This window comes from Ceratina calcarata, unplaced genomic scaffold (assembly GCF_001652005.2).
Source record: "Ceratina calcarata isolate Rehan_Ccalc_2016 unplaced genomic scaffold, ASM165200v1 scaffold232.2, whole genome shotgun sequence".
In the NCBI taxonomy this organism is placed as follows: domain Eukaryota; kingdom Metazoa; phylum Arthropoda; class Insecta; order Hymenoptera; family Apidae; genus Ceratina; species Ceratina calcarata.
Window position 1 is genome coordinate 31,830 of NW_017145072.1, and position 24,700 is coordinate 56,529.

Below are 24,700 nucleotides of genomic sequence, written 5' to 3' on the forward strand. Positions count from 1 at the left end.
GAATGCTGATATTACCTACTTAAGGCCTTAGGGTAGTCACGTGGCTTCTCTAACATTTATCGGTAAAATTTTGACGTCTTTTGACTTTTGTAGATAATCAGACGAAAATAGTGCAAAATATGGATTAACGGTGCTATACTCTTCATCCTTACATGAGAAGATTTTTTTGTCTTACCTCTTTGAAGAGATGAAAGTTAAATCAACTATGCTCTGATCTTGACTTTATTCAGAACAATCTTTTTTAGGAATAAAATTGCTTATAAAGAAAAGCAATATAATTACGATTTTCATATTAGTAAAAATCAGCATATTTTGATTAAATCATAACCAGAGCACGCTAGGTTTAACTTTCCTCTTTCCAAAAAAGTATGACCAACTTTCCAAAGATTGGCGACACAAAAATCTTCTTAATAGCCATTCCCATTTACGGCATGCGTACAGTGCAGCAAAACAGGAACAGCAGCCAGCACGTGAAAAACTGTGCCGTAATTGAAAGTGCGAAGACCAGCTTCACTTGGACCCAAATAGTAGGGGACCTGATCTGTCCTCTTGGTCACTCACTCTGCAGAAATCAGCCGACTTCTTTAGGGCACCCAACTTTCTCATGCTTTTCCCTATACCTCGCACTTTCGACGACGTCACTGCTTTTCACCAACTGGCTGTTGTTCCTGTTCTGCTGAACTGTACAGATTCCGTAAATGAGAATGGACATTAATATAATAAGGACGAAAACTATGGTCCCACAAACCCTTCACTAGTTTTGTCGATTACATTGGCATTCTGCCTTATCGCACCGCCGCTGGAATCTACCACTTTAATACACGTATGTATTTACAAAAGCGATTACAGATTACATAAAGATTGTGTCAAATCTCCTATGCAATAACGATTAGCTAAATCCAGTCCCTATGGCTGTATGTAATAAAGGTACGTCGACGAGAAATATTAAACAAACGTACAGTGACTTTCTGCCGAACTTTAATCATTCTACAAATGATATTATGGTATAAACATTGTTATTAGTTCTAAGAAAATTGCGAGGTAAATTAACAAGAGGCTACAAATATTTATTCAATAATTTATTCATGTAAATAAAACTATTAGCAGTATTGTAATAGTATAATAAACGAGTATAATGTTTTATTTAAAGGACGTCTTTGTTAATTGTCAGCAATTCCTCTCATAATTTCAAAGGTTCAGAGGGCAGGTGTTCACGACACTAAATAGCATTTATTAGCTGAATGGAGTACAGTGCAAAGACCTTCGAACGATGCAAAGGGTCGGAAGCCTTACCGCATGATCTTGTTAAGTTCTTTAAAGTCGACTTTCAGACGAAAGGTCCGTCACGGTTCTATACGTGTGCAAGTTGTCGGTAACGCGTTTCAAGAGTCAAAGGCATTTTCGTAAAGGCTTCGATTAACTTCGTCATGTACTTACCGATATCGAATTTCCTGATTGCATTAAAATTCGCTGAATTTGTTCTGCATATCATTCGATCTTGAAATGCATGAAGCACCGTAGTCCTCATTATAAAGAGAACTGTATTAATATTTAACGATTATTTCCGGTATGTTAACTAATGGAAATTGGTATACACAACGTTGTTATTTTTTGATATATGATGACTCTGTATACGTATAATGTTCCATTCCATTTAAAGAATTTTTACATTTTTATGCTCGCGTGACCAGAACAATTTAATTCGTATGTAGCAATCGTTGGAACGTACAAATTGAATCATCACGAAATCGAATGCTAAACAAATGGAAAGCACGTTGCGCGAGCTTGGATTGTATCCAAACAATTCGTTAGCAACTAACGAAGTTCTCGTTAGTCCGCATGCAATGCCAAAGACTGTAAAACAGGAAAAAATTTAAGAACAGTTACTAATTGGTTAAAAAGTTCATTGTTCTCAGCACCAAATTTTACAGAACATTTCCATTTACATAAAAGACAAATTACTGGTTCACTTAGGATAAAAATTTATAGTTACATATCAGAGTATGATTTCTATTATACATAAAGATTGATTCTATAAAATATGTCAACTGCAAGTATTCACTGTCTATGGATTTTATTATAAAACTTAAAAAAAATGAATTTTAAAATGATTTCTAAAATGTTATTACAGAAAAATAGTACTGCTATAATATTGCACTTTTTGTTTTTATGTTACAACAATACGAATACTTTTATACGATACTGTAGGACTATATGTATACATATATTTTCTCACGAATGCTCTATTTTCGAGTCTCCTTTTGGTTAAACAACGATGCATCACGGTCGCTTCAAGATTGCATGACATGACACAAGCATGCTCCCTGCCTATTCGAAATAAATGCAATATTAGGAGAGCAGAGAAACGTGAACGTTGCACATTGTATAATGCGCCACGGTAGCGGAAGCTGCGAATTTAATATTTGAAAAGGTAGTACGATACGTTTCCCAGTCGTTTCCGGTTGCTATTTTCCCGTAATATAGTATTCAGAAGGTTTACAATTTGTCATAGTCATAGTCTGCTTTAAAACGATTTTGTTTCATAGGCATATAACAAAATCTCGCGTTATCTGAAAAAACATGTCACTATCTTCATTGATATCATATCATAAAATGATAGATTTATGAAGCTCGTGGCTCTCTGACATGCACCAAGTTGCATGAAATTCTCCGAATAATATTCTTCGATTGAAATACCTGATATTCAGAAAATAACACTGTCCTACAATATATGAAAAATTGGACGGGTCTTTTATAATTCGATACTTTACATAACGTATATAGAATTTCGTTTATGATCGCAATGCGAGATTTAAAAAACTTATGAACTTTATGCATTATAGGATATAATGTCATTTGATAATAAGTATACTTTTCTACTGATAAAAGGGAAACTTGGAACAAGAAAAACTTTAGTTAGTTATAAGAAATTGCATGCAATGCAGATAATAAATTATATTAAAAAGAAGAAGAAAATAAATGACAGAGGAACTTGTACCAGAATATACGAGATTCGATCAAAAAGTTCCCAGAGTCTTTTAATTTCATAACCTACATGTGTCCGACTGATTCTATCTTTTTTTGGAATGTTGATGTCAATGAGCTATATAAAGTTGTTCTACATATATAGCTCGATAGTTGATGTACATATTCGTTGTTGCATCGATCGTCAGCTACATCTGATTCGTCGTTTCTCTTCAAGAGGCATATAAATAGTACCCATTTCGGTCAGTTCGACGATTTCTTAAGTATGGAAATAACAGAATAAAGTCTGTATTTTGTGTAAAATATGAAATCAAGTGCGGTACAGTGTGCGAAATGACCACGACTTCATTAATTTATAAACAATAAGTCTAAAATATTCTAATCAATTAACTTCACATGGTATGTCTCTCAAAGCTTGTTATCTAAACATATTTCTGAAATATTTTCATTTTATTTTATTTCTGAAATATTTTCATTAATTAACAAACGTTGCATTCAATACTGAATACCACTTTAAGAATCATAAATGAGACGCCGTTATTCGCATGATTCTCCATCGTTAACGAGCGCCGTTTAATTTTCTACGTTTCGGGGTTGGCTTATCGCTGACGTAACAACAGTAGCCGAGTATAAGTCGGTCATTTTCCAGTCAATCGCGTTCGAGAAGGTAATCCATAAGGCGGATAGGACGAGCATTTAATAAACCGATCGGAAAGGCAGCGATGCGACGGGGGAGTAAAACGTATGATAGATATCGGGCAATCGAATAATGAGCGTTTTCGCTGTTAATGAGCTTACTGGTAATTGCGCCTCGGCTAAACCACTGCGCCACCGTTCCGAATAATTGTTATTCGCTATTCGTACACACGTGGACGGTAACGATTAATCGATCGCCAACCGCTCGCCCCAGCGACTGTGATTGTTTCTCCTGAAATTTATTTATCGACTAATTAACACGAGTGAATGCCTAAGGGAAGACGCATCTTGCGAAATTACAATAATTAGCTCGACGACGCAGGCAATCATCTTGACTGCTGACGACATTTAAATCCGCTTTTACGTGACTGAATATTATATGTGAGTTTCTACTGTACAAATCGACTTCTTTAATTATAAAAACACAATTGTTTGTTGAGATTGAAAACAGACGTTGCCATAGACTTAACAATGATTTCCATGCTCGTATGCGAGTTGGTGAATAAGTGAATTGAAAGAGGAAAACAGCATGGAAAATAGCGGCGGGAAGATTATGCATTAAATAGTTGGGGTAAACTGTCTGATACCAGGCGCGAGATACAAGGCAAGAGAGTACTAGGCTAAATCCGGCATTCACTCAAGTTCGCAAACGTCAGACATGTTCCTCTCATTCTCCCTTTTAGAATCGGGCAGCTTATGCATGCACGTATCTTGAAAGCTTGAGGGACACCGAAGCCGACTTAATGATAAGTAGACTGCGGTTGTTTGTGCACTTAAAATAATACCGAACTGGATCCAGCGAAAATATACGTACGTACGTAAATGAACGAATCAATATCACAAACGTACATTGTGCAAAATTTTTTTTATAGAGTTTTTAAACGAGAGGTTTGGAAATAAAATCAATTACGTTAACAATGAAAAATTTCCGTAACGGATAATCTATAACGAACCGTCCCGAACGTTTTTGCACGTTAAATCGTTTTCCGCTTTTTTGGTTTTTCGCGGACAAACACGTTTTTGCCGATAAATGAAAAACAAAGATTAAAGGGAAATACGAAAAAAAATATACTCGGAGGAGGAAGCGATGGACGCAATGAAACGGTCGTCGATCATCGACTCTTGATGGCGTATTCATACCGAGTCGATCGCATGCGGACGATTACAACGGGCCCCGGACTCTATTGAAATAAAAATCGTGGACCGATGGAAACGCGAAAGTAATTAGTTCTTCGTGTCACCGCGCCGCCCCCGTGCGAAATCGATACCCGCTTATTTCGAGGACGGTCACTGGATTTACTCGGTCAACTCGTCAACCTCACCTCCGGCCTGCTCGAATTTTCGTTATTTTCATCCGCGGCCTTTTATTTCCACTCCTTCCTTTCCGGCTACGTGCTCCATTTCTCAATACAATTCATTTGCCAATTTTTATCAATTCTATTGTTCGATCTGCATAATATAAAAAAATGTACTACAAATATCTATGATATTAAATTCATATTGTTTAGGACAACTAATGACGAATTCACAATTCAGTTTAAGAACATTTTACAGTGTTCATTTATGATATTAAATTCATATTGTTTAGGACAACTAATGACGAATTCACAATTCAGTTTAAGAACATTTTACAGTGTTCATTTAATTGATCAAATAAACTTTGAATTTTTAGATTTAAAGTGTAGTAAAGTAATACTCCTTTTAATCATTTTCAAGAAATTTAGATTTATATAGACGATAATCACTTTACCAAATTTCAAAGTAATCGACCAACTAATGTTTTAATTATCTTGTAAAAAATTCACGGAGACGTGGTTTTGAGTACACGTTTATAATTTCGAGACTAACAAAGTTTATGATCGACTTATTGACTAATTGACAGATCACTCTGCGATTCTAGCAATAAAGTAGTCCTTGAGGTTCCTCGGGAGGAGGATCTGCTTCTGAAGGAGAGCGAATTTCGCTCTAGAATCGTAAGACGATATTCTACACATGTTGAACTAACATTTCATGCAAAAAAAAGAAAATGCTTTTGGGATCTCCTCACTTACAGCATCTAATTAACTTAGAAGTGCACAGCTATCAAAAGACAAAAGCGTAACGCAGGTGATCTCGTACACTGTTTCACGTGACGTTAAAAATGAACATGTCGTATAAAGGAATTTCACCTGGTTTAACGTCGTTCACTACGACACGTTGTAAGCTTTTCTTAGCACGGCGTAGTAGAAACTTTTTGTTTTTAATAGCTTTTTCCTCTAAGCGAGAACCTGCAGTTTGTCAATAACACTCCACTTCGGGTTTCGACTCCCGTGTCAATATCAACCATCGTGCAACGTAATCTAAGATAAATCTGAAGCAGTTTCGCGTTCATCGTAAATTTAATCGGCTTCATTTATAAAAAAAAGAATAAAATCAGTGGAAGATGTATTGTCCTTTAATTTACTGACCGCCTGTTTCTTACGCGTTTAATGTTAAAAAAAACTTAATACAAGAAATGTAAAGTTCATACTCAGTTCAGGGAGATCACGTTTTGCGTGTACAACTTTGAAATGGCAGTTTGCACGGACCAAACTGCCCGACGCCTACTATAAACATAGCGAACACGACCCGCGTCTACTAAACAAAAGCAATGAACTCCGGAGAAGCATGACGGAATAAAAACGTACGCCGTCTAAAACTTGCATGGACACGTAGGAGTTACGCTGGTCGTCTTCCTAGTCACGTATCACGCGTATATCCGGCCCGCGAGTGTCCGAAAATCGTGGCACGTTAGATGCATTCTTATCGAAAGGTTTTTGCCTCCGTGAATTATGGTCAATCCAGATTCACGATGTGTCTGTACACTATACGCACTCTCGTACAGATTCGAGGACGAAACGATATGGCGAACATTTTATCAGCAACTTCATTATTAGAAGAATTAGTTTCTACATATTATATATATGAATTTATTAATATATATTTACCATTATTTAAATTAAAAATTTGTATTAAAAAAAAAAGAAATCAACTTTCTTTATATTGCAAATAGGTTAATAAATTATACTCCTATAATATAACTTTTACTTTTTCTTATTTAAATGGATTGGAAGAAAAACGTGCTGCTCTTAAGAAAGTTTTGAAGACCAATTAGAGAAAGCCAAATCCTGACCCTCCACAGTGTCTATGACTCAGGCCTTCAGTAATAAAGAACCATAAGTTTATCGGCTCAGTAGCTTCGAATTAAAAATACGGTGTGCTAAGGGTAGTATCTTTCAACAGAAGCCACGTTTTCATTATATATATTATTAAATAATGCATCAATTCAAAACTGAATCATTCGATTCTTGTTAAATTGAAGACAGAGCAGTATCACGCAGTAACAACTTAATCTCGAGAATAGAGAGTTACAGTTAGCATTGTTACATATGCGTTTCTAACATTTCGAGAATACTGGAGGCTAGTCACGTACGCACCCCCTTACGACTTGCGAGGGTTGAGTTATGAGCACGAACGAACTCCGGAAACATGCCTATATTTGATAATCCCTTGCATCAGAAAAGATCCAAATCTTGGTATACAAGATTTATTTACTGGTGGGACTTAAAGAGTGATTCAAAAGCCACAACAAGGCAAAAGTGAAGAATTAAAAAATTGTATCGAAGAATCGATTTCTTTCGACAGAATATCGATGTTGTCCACAAACTGAGCATCATTAAATATAATTCAATAACCATATAATATTTAACCAATTTAGTGAGTAATATTGTCATTCTGCCTATTGGAGTCTATCCCCTTAATCAGCATTGCCGCGAAAAACTCCTCGCCAGGGATTTCTCCCCTTATATCGTCGTTACATCGTTCCTTCACTACTACTCCTTTCTCGTGCCTCGCTCATGCACTCTCATTCTCTCCACCAAGCCCCTACAAGTGGTGATTCCCCACTACTCTTCCTAAAATTGCAGAAATCTCTCGACGCTGCCCTTAACAGTATTCATTGTCAAATGATAGAATTGGTAGGAATGATGTAAATGCAAAAAAAAAGAGAAAATGATGTAAATGCAAAAAAAAGAGAGAAAATGATGTGCACTTGGAACAAAAATCGGAAGAGATGCAGGTGCTATGGCGGGACTGATGTGTTTTACGGAATTCCAGTGCAACAGATGTACGGATCGAACGGAGCGAGCGCAGGCCTGCCAGTGGGCATGACCACGCTGAAGGGAACCACGGGCACTCTGGGAGCTCTGGGGACCTACGGCTCGGCCCTCGGACCGGGGGTAACGGGTGCCACGACCCTCCCGCGGCCGGGAAACTGGCTGCGCCCTGCGGGCCTCAGGCACGGGCACAGCGCGGCCCGGGTCCGCCTCTACTGCCAGGCAAAGTGAGGAGCCACGGTTCCGACAGGTAACTCATTCATCGTTAAACGTATCATTGATTAGAAATCATTTATCGAAGTCGTGATTTAAATCATCAATTGTATTACTAATTAATTCTTACTTATTTAATATTATCATTAGACTGCGGATTTTTATACAAAATATTTATAGCAATCGTTTAAAGAGATGCATTTTGAAGACTTTATTTATTACTGATTCATTGCATATTTAGTAGCTTTTAATATTTCATATATAATTTTATGCATCTCATGCAGCGTTTATATTTTCCACGCATTTCATTTTTTAAGGTAAATCCACAGTCTAATATCATACATGTTGAGAAAATAATTTTAATAAAACAAATTTCATTTCCAGCGACATCTCCTCCAGCCAAAAAGACGAATGGTTTGTGTAGGTAAGTCTAAATATAAACGGGGAAAAACATTTCTTAGAAAAAGTCTATTCTCTTTTAATTAAAAAGGAATTAAACATAGTGGCTATTTTGGAACAGCAATATATCTACAGGACAAAGTAATAAAATCAAAATCTGTCCACCTAACCGCAGGACACATGTATAGTCACTATACGATCGCAAATGTTGTCTGTATCTATGCTGGGCCAGTATATATTATCTATTTTCCCTAGAATCAAATAGGTGATACATACGTACGTAGATTTGACGTTCACGACGTTGATGACGTTGACGATCGACGTTTTTCTTTGTTAAAATTGCAATACATTTTCCTCATTTACCTGTTATGTATAAAATGTATTTTTAAAACATGAAATACTTCACCATTGAGCTATATTTATATATTAATGAATTCATTTATTGACGTATGATATCGTTACGTTAATGCGAGGGGCTGGCGCAAGACAATTTGCTATCTACATGTCACCGGTTTTATTCTAGAGAAAGTGGACCGGCTATAGAACTCTGGCGCACTGCATATGCATGAATATTTTCGATCCTTGAAATGTTGTAAGCCGGACACCGTTCAGTTATACCAATTGACCGTGTACGTGTTGATTGTTGGGATGTACAGAGGCAGGCCTGGACCAGAGCCCGCAGGGTGAACCGGTGCGGTGGTGCCCTCACCGCCCCCTCCCCCCGGGGACGTGACGACGTCATACGTCGCTTCGTTTCCTATTCACATCGGTCGCGTGTCACCGGCGAAGAAACATCTTGGCGTGTGCGTGCCGCGAACGCAACACACCCGACACACACCCTTTTCGCTTCCACCGCCCTCGATCAACCAACCAACCCCCGACCCCCCGGAAGGAGACGCGTGAAACCACCGACGAGAGGTAGTGTGCACGTCGAAATGCGTGCGCCGAAAACATCGCTGCTTCAGATGATCGTCGAATCCTGTATGTAGGTCTTTTCGAGTAAATGAAAAATCGCGTCGGTTCGTCGATCGAACTCGCAACTTCCCCTCCGTTCCGCCTGATCTTCGCATTCGACCTGTCTGTCCTCGAACCGACGATAATTCTTTGCCGAGGAGGAGCAGAGCGAAACTGGCGAACAGACGTGGATGCGTGATCCGACGGATAATCGAAAGTTTCGTTACTGTGCGCGAGTATACCCATGTATGACTGTGTACATTAGAGAACAGAGATGTATTTTGAATCGGCGGATCGAGAGTGCGAGAGTGAGTAGTGGCTGAAGTAGAATGGGAACAACCGAAGATTCGTTCACGCGTTCTTTTGCGCCAATGATATTATTATGATATTATTCTTTTATAATACTCTATTGCATAATCTAGTCACTGGACGAATGGATGTCTTTCGCTAATGATTTTTTGAAAACGTATATTTCATTATGAATTCTGTGTACGGCGCTGAGTAATTACAATATTACCGTGTAAGTTAACATACAATCTAATTGGATCATATTTCATTAATCATTCTTGTAATTGAAAAGCATTGCATTAGATTCTTTCAATTTTGACTTACAGTATCGCATTGCAAGTCAGTGTATATCAAAACAGTAAAACAAATTAATGTATACATTTGATGTATAACAATTACTGCAGATCGTGAGAAACTTTACATTAATCATTATTACAATTGGAAAGCATTGCATTAGATTCTTTCAGTTTTTACAACAAATGGACGTATTAATGTATACATTTGACGTGTAAACTAATAATTACTGTAAATCGGACCGTGAGAAACTGTTCTTATCACACGAGGACAAGCTGTTGGATAAGATTTATCGATCGATCGATCACGGAAAGCAATAAAACCCCGGGATCGGTTTTTCCGTCGGCGACCGCGACTTCGAATTGACGTCGGTTAAGCGCCGGCAAAGGGGTGAATTTACATCGGTAATATTGATCGAACTGAAAGGCGGAGAAACGTTTCGCGGAAAATCGTTACCGTGGGAGACACGTGAAGGTATGCATGCGGGTGCAACACGGTGTGTATGTAATATGTGCGCGTCGCGTGTTAACGTGTGTACGCCTGATTAAATTGCGTTGATGCGTGATGCGTAGACGAGGACGAAAAATCGCGAGTACGGGCTGCGGCTCGCATTATTTATCGGAACGATTTATCCACGTGTACGGAGCAGAGAGAAAGAGAGTAAGAATGAGGATGAGAGGAAAGTAATCTGCATGCTGGCGTTTCACTCCACCGTAATTAAAATAAAAGTAAGAATTCATAATTGAGGAATGATCATCGACCTTTTATTCATCAAACTTCATACGACTTTCGTTCTTATTGTAATTATTAACGTTGTTCGTACGTCATTTGCGACTGATTAATTGATTTCCTGATATTCGTCTATGGAACGACGTTAGTTCCTACGGTGTTTTTTAACTCGTCCGTAAGTGAATGATAATAATATATAGATAGAAGTCAGAACACGCTGGAAAAAAAATAATTGTGACAAGACTGTTAGTACTTACCGCGCTGCGTGAACTGTAATTGATAAAACCAGGTATTCAAACACAGGAAAGCATTGCGGTATTTTTTTAAAAACGTTTAACGAATTTCTAGAACTTAAATAATTGGAGAATGAAAATAAAAGGATTTAATGTAAATGTTAATAATTTTTCAAAAATTTATAATACTTTCACGAGATAGCTTTAGTTATTAAAATGTAGAGCTGTAATAATATTACGTATTTATAGTATTTTGTACTATGTATTTTATAAATTCACTGATTTATACATCACTGAAATGAATCATAATAATCAGTTTCTTTATAATATAAATCGTCAAGAGATACTTTTTTACATTAGAAATTGACCTGATATCTAAATAAAGCTTGTTCGAAACTCATTGATTTTATGCTATTATCTGCTTAGAGAACGAATCTTCACATAATAAAATCTTCACGTAAGGACATTCGAAATTCGAGATGACAATCGCTTTAGCACGTGTTTAGCAGAAATATTGTGAAGAAATGTAAGAACAGCGATTATCATGAAAATTTTAAGTATGTCTAGCCATTTTTAGATCAGAGTAGGTCAACCGTACCGCACAGAGCTGATTTAATGAAAATTGACTGAATCCCCATTTTATACGTCGATGATTTAGAGAACTCCTTAAGTTTCACTGCACAAATGTAAATTTATCGCACAAAATCTTTACATGAGCCCCATTGAAAAATTGACGAAAACAACAAGAAATAAACGAAAGACTGTTATTGGATAAACAATTTCATAGCTTGAATGACTTTTTTCCATCGAACGTTTCTCGTTCGACGAACCTTTTTGAACGTATTTTTACACTGACACAAGTTCGAACAAAATCTTTTCACTGCCTTTTACGAGGACAATAAATAAAATTCATCGTAAGGACGTATCAAACGCAAGAGCAGAGATCTTTCGTTGTCCTTTTTACCGCCTCTGATTCTGTTTATTAATCGAACGAGGACATCCTTCGGAGTGAAATGCGAGCGTCAGATGTCGTACTCGCGTACGTGTAACATATTTGTATTTATTACTAGCCGTTCAGCTTTGTGCCGTCTCCATAGATTATTACAGATATACATAAAGAAAAGCATATAGTTATAGAAATTATAGTCGCGACGGGAAGACAGCGGAGTGAACGTGAGAGCAAGCAATAGAAAACGAAGGGAATGCGTGTAAAGGGGAGCGAATATATAAATAGTACGAGGGGGTTTTTAACTATCGACTCTAGCACAAAATCCGTATCACCGAGGTAATTGAATCAACGATCAGTGGGATCATCATCGATCATTTATATCTGATACTATGAAAACTTGGAACAGTGAGGTATTCGTTGGCGCTGTTTGCAAACCTAGAAGTTCTGCCGGTTAGATAAAAGGCAGGGACATGCGAAATTTTCATATCGATCGATTAAAAGTTTGTACCGAAGTACTAGCAATAATGAGGAACATATCTTTTTTAATAACTTTTAATATAAGGCATAATCTCGTTAATGTTAGAACGAATAGAAGTTTGTTTCCCTTCTTCCTTCTCCCTAGTCGAAGAATTTCGAATGCACGTAATTGCATGATTTTTGTGGACAGCGCCAACGAATAAAGATAGTAAAAGAAGCATCATCTATTTCTGTCAGACTGATACCTCGGCCCTAATCTTACGATTTCTTTCTCATTTGCATACAAGCTGTTCTAACATTTTCCATGCAGACGTCAGCCTGTTTTATAGGTAAAAATAAGAATAAAATATAACGATAAATAAAATAAAGACATTTATTAGTTGTTCATTAATTGAAAATGTATATGGAAAATAGATACTGTAATAATTGCTTCTATATGGAGCAACGTGGAGTCTATTGATTTTGCATTATTCAATTTCTCATTGTTTCAATTTGATTACTATTATACGTATTTTTACCTATAAAATAGACCTGTGATATTTGCAGAAACTATAGGACACTAAAATGATGATTCAAAAGCATGAAACGATATCGATTGCTAGAAAAGGAGAGAAAGACGGAAGACGAGATGCGAAGAGATAAATGCGTGCAGTTGCGAAAGATGAGTTCAAGAGAGCAAGGAGAGAGTATGACAGAGGCAACGTGGAGTAACGTAACGAGAGAATGAATGTCGAACAGAGAGAGAGAAAGAGAGAGAGAAAGAGGTTCAAGTGCATGAATTTGTAGTCGTTTTGGGGCTGATGGCCCGCGATTAGACTAATTGTAAGCGAGTAGGTAAGAAGTTCCGATTAGTTGGATTCGGACACACGGAAGCTAGCTAAAACTGCCATGGAGGAAACGAAGTAGAGAAATGAACGTAAGTGATACTTAGTCAAAAGTGGACGTGTATTAAGGGATCATTTTGAGACCGCGCGATTTAACGCAGGGATGACTCAAAATTTTTTCTTGTCTCCTCTCGTTGGAAGAGAGAAGTCGATAAACTTTGTCGAAGTTTATCGGTCGATTTAGTTTGGCGAATGTGAAATTTTGTCGCTGGGTCAATGGAAGAAATAAAGTTTAAATAAATTGAATCATCACAAGTCCATTAATTAAGTTTCATTCACGCAAAACATTATTTGCGTCGTTCATTTATACAAAACTTTTATCTATACGATTCTGCGAATTCGGTGTATGTAAATTTGAGCAAAACTCACCCGTACGAATTTTATTCAATTAGATCGGTAACAATTTCACGTGTTTAACTGCGACCGCTTCGTTTGTGAATATTCGTCCGACCACGAATTAGGCGAATGTAAATATACGCAACTGCAACAGTTTAAAATATTTAATATTAAAATCGTCATTAAGCCATTGCGGATTTAATTTACATGTAATTCTTAAAAAAGATTATGACTTTTACAGCGTAAAGGAAAATGGTACACACTAATTAAAATAAACATTTGATTTAGCAAACTGTACATTCGCCTAATGGCAAATGGAGAAGCTTAAAAAAGAAGACTGCGTGTCTTATAATATAATAGCGAAAATTTGTAATGAAAGGGTTAGAAGTCTTTAGGGTAAATTGGTTGCGTCGAAAAAGTCTAAGTGATTTGTTGCCACTAGACTACGGATTTTTATGCAAAATAAACCATTTATAGTAACAGTTTGTGTTTCAGCTAAGCATTTATTTTTTTTATCATTAAAACGATGAAATATTCAGCTTTTGATATTCTGCATAGTTTTGTAAATTACATGCAGCATTTCTCATAAATGCGTAAAATCCGCTGTCTAGTTATCACATAGCAATGTAGGAATTATTTAATAATATTTGCTTTAAGAAGAAATGAACTCTATTAGAATTATGCTTTTCTTCATTTTACTCTTCATGCAACCTTTCGGTTCGTCGATAGGACCAAAAGTGGCGTCGATTCGAATTCTTTTAAGTATGCTAACATGACAGAATATTTGATTGTATAATTAAAATTTGTTAGCCGATAATAGATAAGGAAAAGACCCAATTAGCCTTGAGTGCGTAATAATATTATTCGTAACGATGTGTCTGTAAATATTAATTTTCTGTATCTGTTTAAAAGTGTTGCATGTTATTGAATAATCGCTTGTCTTCGGCGAGGAAGAAATGCTTAAATAATGAAGCCATCGAAGTGCTGCACTTGACTATCAGTAAATGATATCGATCGTGTAATAGGTCTATACAAATTTTTTACAAACGTTATTTTAACCAGAGATTAGTCGGAAGCGAAGGTACTAGCGCGAAGGACGCGTACGTTAGGAGTGGTGATCGTTAGTCACGCTTTTGTCACAATTTTTTGAACGACTAGTAATTGAAATGAATGATTTGCCGCCGTTCTTGCCGTGGAAAAGTATTGTTCGTCGGATCGCCGAACAAATAGGATATTATTATTAACGACGTGTGCATGATTTAACAAGGAGGAAAATGAAATAATTGAGCAAAGGGGCTATGATGTTTTCATGAGACGAAGTAATATTTATGTCTTCGAAGGAAAATTAAGCGGACAATAATTATTACGCAGAAATATTTGTCAGAAATCAATGTCATCTGTTGTTTCTAAACATTTCATTCATTGCAATAGAACTGAGATTTCGAAAAATCAGTCCTTTCGAAAGAAATCACTCGTCAGTCACAAAAGTAAAATCGAAGAGATCAGAGTTACACTTAAAAAACTAGGAGACCTGACGGATATCTTTATTCCAGTCAGATGTCTCACAATTTCATTCAACATTTCATTCAACATTTCATTCATTATAATAGAATTGAGATTTCAAGTCCCATTAAATCATTCGTCAATCACATATGCAAAACTGAAGAGATTAGAGATACGGTTGAAAAACTTGCAGATCTGACATCTTTATTCTAGTCGAACGTCTCACAATTTCTACCACATTTTAATGTAACCGGAGAATAATTTCAATAAACATCTATCCTTGAAATCGTAAAACCGAAATACGCGGACTTCCTGCTGTATTCGGAGACAATACGAACATAAACCATCTCAAATCTGAAAGATGCAGTCTTTTGTCTGAGTGCGTGCGTCATTGTACTTACCTAATCAACTAGCGTCATCAATGTCATCATCCTAATGCGATATTTCAAAACGTTTGTAATCCATACATACTTGTAACCAGTTGTTCCATGTTCGAGGCTGACCGAACGCGAAATCTGAGAAACGTGAAGGACGAGGAAGTATCACTGTTCATCGTACATATGTTATACATATTTTCGACGAGAGTATATTTAATATTTACCGGTGTAACTTTCGAGCAGTCGCGTCCATGGTATCAAGCTTCAACCGTTAATTGCAATTAGTCTAAAGATGAACAATTTCAGAAAGCGTTTCAACGACGTAATCGTAGGGGAAGAGAAAACAAAAGGGTGTACAATAGCATCGCCGGTGAAAAGTTAATTACGTCAGGAACAAAGGAAACAACGCTGCTAATAAGTGAAGCGATGAAACGTTTCTCCCATTCTTTAGACTTAACCGTTTCTCAACTTGTTCGTCGACGGGCTGACCATACGAGAAGGAAATACTTACATAATTATTCGCGGTCTCACACTTTCAGAAGCGTCTGGAGCACGACCTAATACTAAGTAACGGGAAACAATACAATAATTTTTCATACTGTTTTTACTTTTTACTACTATGATTACGTACGATTGTATAATGTTACTCTTACCACGTATACACTGTACGTATGTATACCGATTCGCGTGTACCTATGCGCACTTTCGAACGAAACAAATTGAAGGGAATACGTGACGCGTTATTGACGTACATAATTACGCTCTACCTTATTAAATACATAGTTTGTATCTATAGTCGTTGCAGAGGATTCGCTCTATTACAATATACGTACTATTATAGCGAAGGGGTAGCAAAATTTTCTCTGTGCATACGTATATGTGTGTAACGTGTACGTGTCCGCGTGTGACGTGTGTCGTGTGCCTGAGGGTGTAAACTTGAGAGCGAGGGAAAAGAGAACGAGCCCGCGAGAAAACGAACAAACCGCTTCCAGCGTGATATACATATGCATAACCCGTGTCCGTACGCTTATTCAGATTTCATTAAGAGAAGCGACAAAACACTAAATCATTTTCTAATTAGCAGATATAATTCATAATTCGTTCCACCTAGCCAACTGCGAATCAAAATTTATGTCCGTGAAAAAAACGTTTCTTCTCTTGATGCAACGTTTACGTCAGATATCTTCCTGACGCATGAAGGCTACTATTGTTTTTGACATTTTTATACCGTTTCCCTTGTGAATGTTTGATATTCGCTGTTGCGCGGAATGAATTTTAATGGAATTCGTATCGCTTTCGATGTAAATCGTTTCGTAGCCGAATCTCAACGTGAAACGAACACGAATAAGAGCTTCTCGTTGTTTACACACATTTGACGTAAAGAGAGATTGTATTATAAAGACGTACTAAGAAATGTTTGCAAGTAAAGAGAAGTTGATAGATTCGATTGTTTGTCGATGCTCTTCAGTCGTTTATTGAAACCGACATTACTTATAGGTACATATCTCTTCGAACTTTGCGTACATATCAAAATGATAATATTATCGAACGTTCCGTGTTCGTGCAACTCGCAGTTAGAAATAACACCGTGCAACGCGGCAAAAGCATCAGCATTCGATGATAACGCAGGAATACTTAATGGCTTAGGGAGAAATGCGACGGATTAGAAGCGTAGGGCCTCTCGTTTGACATCGTACGAGGTGATATCACTGCCGAACAAAAGTGCTTATATTGTAAATTACGATCGTAGCAGAAAGGAAAACGAGAATAGGGTAACTGTGCCAGTTGTCGGCGATTACGAGAGAAAAATACGAGAATTAATTTTATGCTAGAGACGTAAAACGTGTTACAAAAGAGGATAACTATCGGTTCGTTGAAATATGATAATTCATTACCATTTTAATTTTTCTCTATAAAGGCTGACTATGTGAGTAGCGGTACATTTACTCTACGACCAGCTGAACTTTGGCGCACGATTACGAACGGTGTAGCCTCTGAGTGCGTGCAACGATATCTAAATCCATATCAATACCTATCTGCGTTGTAATGATAAATTAATGACAGACTACCGAGCCCCGACTAGAGCAAAGCGATGCTCACGTGTTTAATATTGTATACTTCGTCGGTCCCTCCGGGGTGATTAAGAGCGGAGCTACTTATGGTTGTTTTAATCAGCAGAGAGCGCGAGAATTCGTTCGTTCGCTTTCTCATTAATACAATAAAGTGTGAATTTGGTATAAACGTCGTTGTAACAAGGACATTATGGAAATCGAGATATGGGCGTGTCGTATGTTATAATAAACGTTGAACGCGAAGCAATAGATCTATGGGCTCCTTGATGCGCGTGATTATGGTCAGGATTTGTCGAGGCGAGTCGATAGTTATTAGCAATTAATTGTATAACGATAGTAGTATTACTTATTGTCAGATCAATCACGCGATCGAGCAGCCAACGCGATTGAGAACGAACTGGGAAACTTTGAGACCGCTTGGTAATTTCAGTGCTAAAACAAAAAAAAAAAATTCAAAGAACACTAATTATTACCCATAAATATCCTATATACCTAAAACCAAAAAAAAAGATAACCAAAGCATTGTAACCTTCTAGAGGGCAAAGAAGAAATAGAGAAATACCTAATCTTGTATGGTTTAGTTCGACCACTGATTTGTCCGTGTGTGTTCGTTATTGAAATATGTTTCTTTAGTAAAAAAATGCTTAAAAATCTAAACCTGACTTGTTTATTATTCACCTCAACCCTTTAGCTTAGAAATAAACACAGAGACTTGTATGAATTTCTTTGATATCTAAGGGGCTCTTATATTTAACGTGACTCTTCATTTATCGATTTTCACCTAAATCTGACGAGCTCTATAGTCTCGATGATTTAATTTAGAATAATTTCATTTAAGTATAGAACTTCTCACAAACAAAAGCATTGTAACTGCGATTTTTAATCTATTTTGTAAAGTTTATATTAGGGTGAACCAAAAGTTCGTGCGTTTTTTTGTTGTTTCAGTTTGTATAATTTTTTGACGTCAATAAAGATACTTTACATACAACTGTTATACATTCTTTTGTACCTTCTGAGAAGTTATTTAATATTTACGTATTAGTTACAATTAATTTATTGATAAATAATAAATATGTGTTTTAAAATAAAAGTTCTTCATTGAACTTTTTAAACTATTTTTGCGCCATAGGAACTGAGACGACCTCTTCTCCGTACACTTCGCATATTTTTTTTGCCGCTTCAATAGCTTTAATCTTACGCTTCCTGTAGAAGTACTCGAATTTCGATCAATTTGACTCCTGAGATTCAAACGGTTAACTATGAAACGCATACAAATAATAGATAGAAAGGATTTTGTTATAGTAACGGATGAAACTGAACAAACTTTGACATAGATATAATTCAGCACATTTATTGTTCTGATTCGTTCGCCGGTAATCGTGACACGATATCACGATTTCGTAGAAATCAATTAGTAATTATAAATAAATGGTTACATACAAAAAGATGATATACAAAAAATATTTGCAGAAACAGCTCCGACAGCTATGGCCTATAGAAACTTTTTATCTAAATGTACAAAGTCTATAATAAAATAAACATTCCTACCACGTTGAGCGACGTTATTACTTAGTTTTAATTAGGTATATTGTTAATATAATTTAAACGCTGTCGATTTCTTTACCTCCTATCAAATTATTTATATTGTGGACGATGCACGTCGAGATTGAAAGCCGTAAAACTGAACAAACCACAATAGAACCAGGATTATCTCGGACAGCCCGAGAAAGAACGCCGTTCGGACAATAGACCTTCGTATCCTATTTTCGCCCAAATAACCACTTGCCTTGAAGTGATTCGGGAACACGAGGTTCTACTGCATTTAGGTAGGAACTGAAACTTCTCTGTTACTTCTTTTCTAATTTTTACGAGATAATGACAATTCATATATACATTACAATGCATTACATATTAATACTTGGATGTACATAATCATTTAGAATTAAAATTCCATTACAACAAAAGAAATGCTAAAAACTACTTACGTAGATTTGCAATTCAGTATTTGTTATGTAAACTCATCGTAGAGTAGTGTAATTAGGTAAGCAAGTATTTAAATAATATCAAAAATGTAGAAGTACTTAGTAACACGGAGTTTCTTCGCAAAATCTCCAGATTCTCGTACTTACCGACGATTCCTCGGTCTATCTTTCTACTTACATAGTTAAGGCTCCGCGTTACTCGGATACCTAGCAAAAAGTTACTGTACTTACATCATCGCTTTTGCTATACTTAATTTTTCATCGATTGCTATTCCCATTAATCCTAAAGATACTGTTCTTATTTACTAACGAGGAAGATTTTTGCGTAGTCGTTTAACGTAATCTTAAATACGTAACTTCGTTTAAAATCGTCGAAGGAAAAACTAATAAATCAGAATTACTAAACACACTATCCAAGTAGTGTGAAAACTGACAAGCTTATATATACAAAATAACGTCAGTTCATGTTTCCTTAAGCAACTTGAATAGATAAGAATAATAATCTAAACGTAAATTGTGCGTAAGTACACTAAGACAAAATGTATTGCATTCACTTACATTAAACTAGTGATACACATAAACGTAACTGTTCGAAACAATAGATAAGAAATAAAGCAATATCTAAATCACAACAACAGAATCGAACGCTTTCGGTCGATTCCACGAATCTTTCCCTTCAATTTCTTCCTGCACGTTCATCTAGCGATGGTCGGCGACGGAACATTGTTCTGAGGCGAGACAACGTTCGCCCCGTGGGATGTCGGCGAGGGAAGTGGACTCGGCTTACAAATAATTTGCTCACAGGTACTGCTCCCACTGTCGGTTCCATAAGTCATCGATTGCTCACTGTAACTAGACAACTCGACCTCGGGCTTTATCTCTATCATCATCGCGTCGGCTGGGGAACTCTGTACCGGATTACTACTAAATCGATATTTGCAAGAGGATAACAGGTGTCTGCGTAGATTCCTCGCTTGTCGTAACGTAGCACCACAAAGCGGACAAACACCGGGACAATCGGACGCGCCACGTATTTTAGACAGATTCATGTTGCCCGTCAGTCCACAAGACACTGTTCCCGCAGTCGTACTCTGAGTAACCAGCGGGAGCGGTATACCAGGAGGGAAGCCCATGCTCAGTGGTCCAGGGAACTGCGGTATATGCAGCGGCGAATACGGCTGCATAGGCATTAGAGTATGAAGGTGCGATTCGTTGTCCGATATTTGATCGGGCTGTAATCCTGCTTGAGAATTCTCGGCCGACACCGACTGCGCCTCTTGAGCACGAGGTGAGTGACAGCTCCGGTGATTCGAATACTCCAATCGATCGTTTGCTGTCAACGAATACACAGAAGATATGTACAAACTGGATTCCGAACTCACTTCGCAAACATGCGTAAAAAATTTAACACGTTCTTTCTCTATATTTTTACTGCTTTCCATTCGTTGCTGCTAGTTGGATCGTGACATATATCTTACTTGTATCGTCGCCATGTTCCGTATTGTCGTCGTCCTTATGATCGTAATTAGCTGACCGACTATTATCGTTTCCATCGGAGGGTTTATTTTCATCGTCGGCAGTACTAGCGTTACGTGGCCACTTCCCTGAAGACGACGAAGACTTTCTTCTTTTCTTTCTTCGCTTCAGTGGAAAATATGAGCTAATTGTTTCCTTCGATAAACCTTCATTCGGCGTTGGAATCGCTGACACAGGCACCTCCTCACCGTTCTACATAAATAAGAAAATTAATTACTTTTTGTTGGAAACAAAAAATTAAAGACATATAGTAATCACAGATATTTAATTATACTAAATAAACTTTTAGTCATAAAACGTACTTCCGTCAGTATAGTAGGTGGTGTTAATCCATGAATGCAAAGGCAGTGTGCAGCTTGAAGGAGCGAAGGTAACTGAGACGGCTCCACGCTCACTTCACCACGATACACAAACTCCAATAAAGATTCCAAATCATTCGCTCCTATACCAGCTAGCATAACTACAGGGTGTTGACATGGTGTGCTCTGTTCATTAAAAATGAAGTTGAAACCATGAAACGTTTCATTTCATAAAACATTCGAGGCTACATGAACTGTACGAAGAAGAATATGTATAATCTTTACCTTTAGTAAATCTAATAGGAAAGGACTGGCTGCACACAGAACTATTTTATGCGCAGGAAAACTACGTCCACCAGCAGCCAGTGTAACGTCGACCAAATCACCGTGGCCTCTTAATAACTGTACAGCAGAGGCTAAAGATGAACTAAATTCACCCCAGGAGAGGCTATACAGTTGGCCACTGCTACCCATTCTAAACAATAATTATAAGAAAACTACTGTGAGAAATGTTTATAATGTAATCAGATATAATAAGCAAATGGGTCCATATTGTTATATTGATTTTGAACAATTCATAATAATGTGCAATTCGTGTAATCAGGGACAGTAAGAAGAATCCAATGTTCATTATTTATTTTTTAGAAGAATGTATGAAACAAAATTAAAGAGAATTCGGTAAAATTAACGGCTAACGGTAATGATACGTACATATATTCTCTTAATTAGTACCCCCACCCCTAAAAAATTTAACCACAGCGTCGTCTAAAAGTTAACCTACCAAACATGCAGAACCGTAAATGGAAGAATAATTAAATCATTATATAAATATAAACGATTCCAGTGGAGAGGATGAACTGAACTTCGACGAGGAAAAAATATATTATATCATAAAGTAACGTAAAACAACTTACGTGTTGAGTTAATATTTATGGTTACGAGTTCCACGGAAACCACGTAAAATTCGATGTAGCACGTTACAGGGACGATGATAACCAGTAATTCTCCAAAATAATTTCCTTACTTCTCGGAGGAAACCGACGTACAATGCAAAAAATGAAATTCAAATAGTGTCAGAGGAATTATCATGCATGCATGTCACATTTTATCCGATCGTGCTGACATCTTCTTACGAAAAAAACATAAGAAGAACTAAACAATGTAGCCCTTCTTAGCGGGAATTATAAAAAACCGGAATGAAACATAAAATACATATATGTACACAATTTTTAGTATTAATGATGCTCTTTAAATATAAAATTATTTTCATTAGATACAATTCTTCACGTTAATGTTAACTGTATATTGTTAGCTTGTCTCGCTCAGGAATCAATTCGTTTATTTACGAATGGTACAAACAGAATAAGAACATTTGTAGGTCACTTTCGATACATCTTCTTAATTTAGGAAATAAGTATATAAGTCGTAAAGTCGTGATTACAATTTTGAATGAAGTTTATATCAATTAATATTAACAAAGGTATCATAATGTCTAGTGAAAATAATCTTAAGCTACAGGTAAACTACAATATGATAAGAACGGTGGAAGAAGAAGTTATAAAAGTGTTACAAAAAGAAGGTAGAATGAATAATATTATATCCTCTCGTTCAATGAGAAATCTAAGACAGATTCTTACATTCAGTATTAATTTGTTCAGATTACACTTTGAATACAGTAAATATATACGGGGAGAATTTGTTGCACGTCAGTGCAGCGAACGGATGTCTTGAAATTGTAAAAGAAATTTTGCGAAACCCAGACGCCTCTCAAATAATTGATAGGAAAAATAAATTCGGTTGGACACCCTTAATGTTAGCGATTCGTAATAGAAATATAAAAACGGTGAAATATCTTCTGGAAAAACATGCTAACGTGAATGAATCAACATATCTAGGTATGAAATATCAGCATAAAAATTGGTTTTATACAATTCTGAAGAAGTATTCTTTCAGGTATGTCTATCATTGGGCTTGCGGCTGCTATAAATAAAGATATGTTCGAAATTTTATACGAAGCATGTCCGGCGGCACTGTTGAAATCTATAGACGATGACATCACTCCACTTTGTATCGCTGCTATGAAAAATGATAAAAATTTGTTTTTCAGATTAATAGAGTTAGGTTTCGACGTCTCCAAAAATAGTTAAGTGTCTCTTCTTTCAAAGTTCATGTAGTTTCGTTTCCGAATTAATTTCTATCAATGGATTTTTTTTAACAGATAATTACACTGACATCATGATAAAACAATCGATAGTACCTGAAATAAGACGTTTTGGAAAACAACATCTCGATGTGGAAGATTATTGGAACGACAGTTCTGACAATATTCCTCAAGAATCCGAATCGTATGAGATTAAATTTGACACATCTGCTTTAAGTGATATTAACATACCAATGTTTAAATTTGACACTGTAAAGTCGAATGCCGATGACGGTAAAAATAATCTGACAAAAGTTGCAAAAAGGTTGCTAGAACCCTGTATGTTAGATGTACCAACGAACGAATCGCTAGCTACTGAACACAGTTTAATTTCACCAACTTTGACTCATCTTAATACTCTTAACGAAATATTACCTGCTCCTCCAAATATATATTTCACGAAAAGTGGATCTATTCATGAAGAGAACGTCAATACGGCATCCAATATTGAGATTGAAGGTGGTTTGTTAATTAAAAAAGTAAATGTCCATGAGATTAAGAACAATTCAACTCAGTCATCTTTACAGAGGTATATTAAATAAAGTTATATTACCCACAGTCATTGATAATAATAAATCCATCGCTTTATCTAACTGTCTCTAATCAGACTGCAGTCCGTTCGTCCATCAGATATAATTATTCAAAATCCAGAAGAGGACCTCGACACCACCCTTGGATACGTACCAGATTTTAGTCCATTACGTTCACCCAATATACCTCCGGATATGAATGATGAAAATGTATTTGGAGAAGACACTCCGACACCTCCACATTACAGAACACCTCCAAGGGGAATTAGATTGAATTCGCAAGAGACAAAAATGTGTGCCTTGTTGAAACATTACGGACTGGGTCAACATGTGCCTATATTTCTTCAAGAAGAAGTAAGTACAACTACAATATTATTTTAAATAATCCTGTTTTATAGTCACTGTACTTTTTGTTATTTTAGATAGATATTGATTTGTTTGTGACTCTTACTAATGAAGACTTGATTGAGATTGGGATAAAAAATGAAGAAGACAGGGAAGCTATTTTAAATGCAATAAATGATTATAACAAGTTAATGGTATAAAAGAAGATATATTTCCTTTTCTCATATTTAATTAGGTGTTCTTATTTAATTTTCTCCGCACAGTGTACTCGTTTACAAAAATATAA

At 36.5% G+C, this 24,700-nt stretch overlaps 3 protein-coding genes across 3 annotated transcripts in view; 2 read left to right on the plus strand and 1 right to left on the minus strand.

Moving 5' to 3' along the window:
• The window catches only part of LOC108622626 (uncharacterized), a 19,905-nt gene extending 8,776 nt beyond the window's left edge, over positions 1-11,129 (plus strand). The window contains exons 3-5 of the mRNA XM_018020642.2: positions 7,824-8,064; positions 8,412-8,451; positions 9,083-11,129. Of these exons, the coding sequence (XP_017876131.1) occupies positions 7,824-8,064; positions 8,412-8,451 (281 nt within the window). The 3' untranslated portion in view covers positions 9,083-11,129. The remainder of the gene's footprint in view (positions 1-7,823; positions 8,065-8,411; positions 8,452-9,082) is intronic.
• Positions 11,130-18,173: 7,044 nt separating this feature from the next.
• LOC108622653 (protein abrupt-like) lies at positions 18,174-22,457 on the minus strand. The gene is made up of 5 exons (XM_018020683.2): positions 22,254-22,457; positions 21,625-21,814; positions 21,343-21,525; positions 20,983-21,232; positions 18,174-20,837 (listed from the first exon to the last, which is right to left on the minus strand). The coding sequence occupies exons 2-5, from the start codon at positions 21,811-21,813 to the stop codon at positions 20,200-20,202; spliced, it is 1,260 nt and encodes a 419-aa protein (XP_017876172.1). The 5' UTR covers position 21,814; positions 22,254-22,457; the 3' UTR covers positions 18,174-20,199.
• Positions 22,458-22,584: 127 nt separating this feature from the next.
• LOC108622627 (uncharacterized) lies at positions 22,585-24,664 on the plus strand. The gene is made up of 6 exons (XM_018020643.2): positions 22,585-22,918; positions 22,998-23,234; positions 23,293-23,481; positions 23,558-24,068; positions 24,147-24,423; positions 24,492-24,664. Exons 1-6 carry the CDS (start codon positions 22,789-22,791, stop codon positions 24,612-24,614), a joined length of 1,467 nt encoding a protein of 488 aa, XP_017876132.2. The 5' UTR covers positions 22,585-22,788; the 3' UTR covers positions 24,615-24,664.
• The last annotated feature ends 36 nt before the right edge of the window (positions 24,665-24,700 follow it).

Coding starts and splice junctions, on each gene's coding strand:
- LOC108622653 (XM_018020683.2), bottom strand. CDS start 21,813: ATGGGTAGCAGTGGCCAACTGTATAGCCTCTCCTGGGGTGAATTTAGT. Junction 21,526..21,624: donor TCCTATTAGATTTACTAAAG/GTAAAGATTATA, acceptor TTTAATGAACAG/AGCACACCATGTCAACACCC. Junction 20,838..20,982: donor GGAACATGGCGACGATACAA/GTAAGATATATG, acceptor ATTCGTTGACAG/CAAACGATCGATTGGAGTAT.
- LOC108622627 (XM_018020643.2), top strand. CDS start 22,789: ATGAAGTTTATATCAATTAATATTAACAAAGGTATCATAATGTCTAGT. Junction 23,482..23,557: donor TTTCGACGTCTCCAAAAATA/GTTAAGTGTCTC, acceptor TTTTTTTAACAG/ATAATTACACTGACATCATG. Junction 24,069..24,146: donor ACTCAGTCATCTTTACAGAG/GTATATTAAATA, acceptor GTCTCTAATCAG/ACTGCAGTCCGTTCGTCCAT.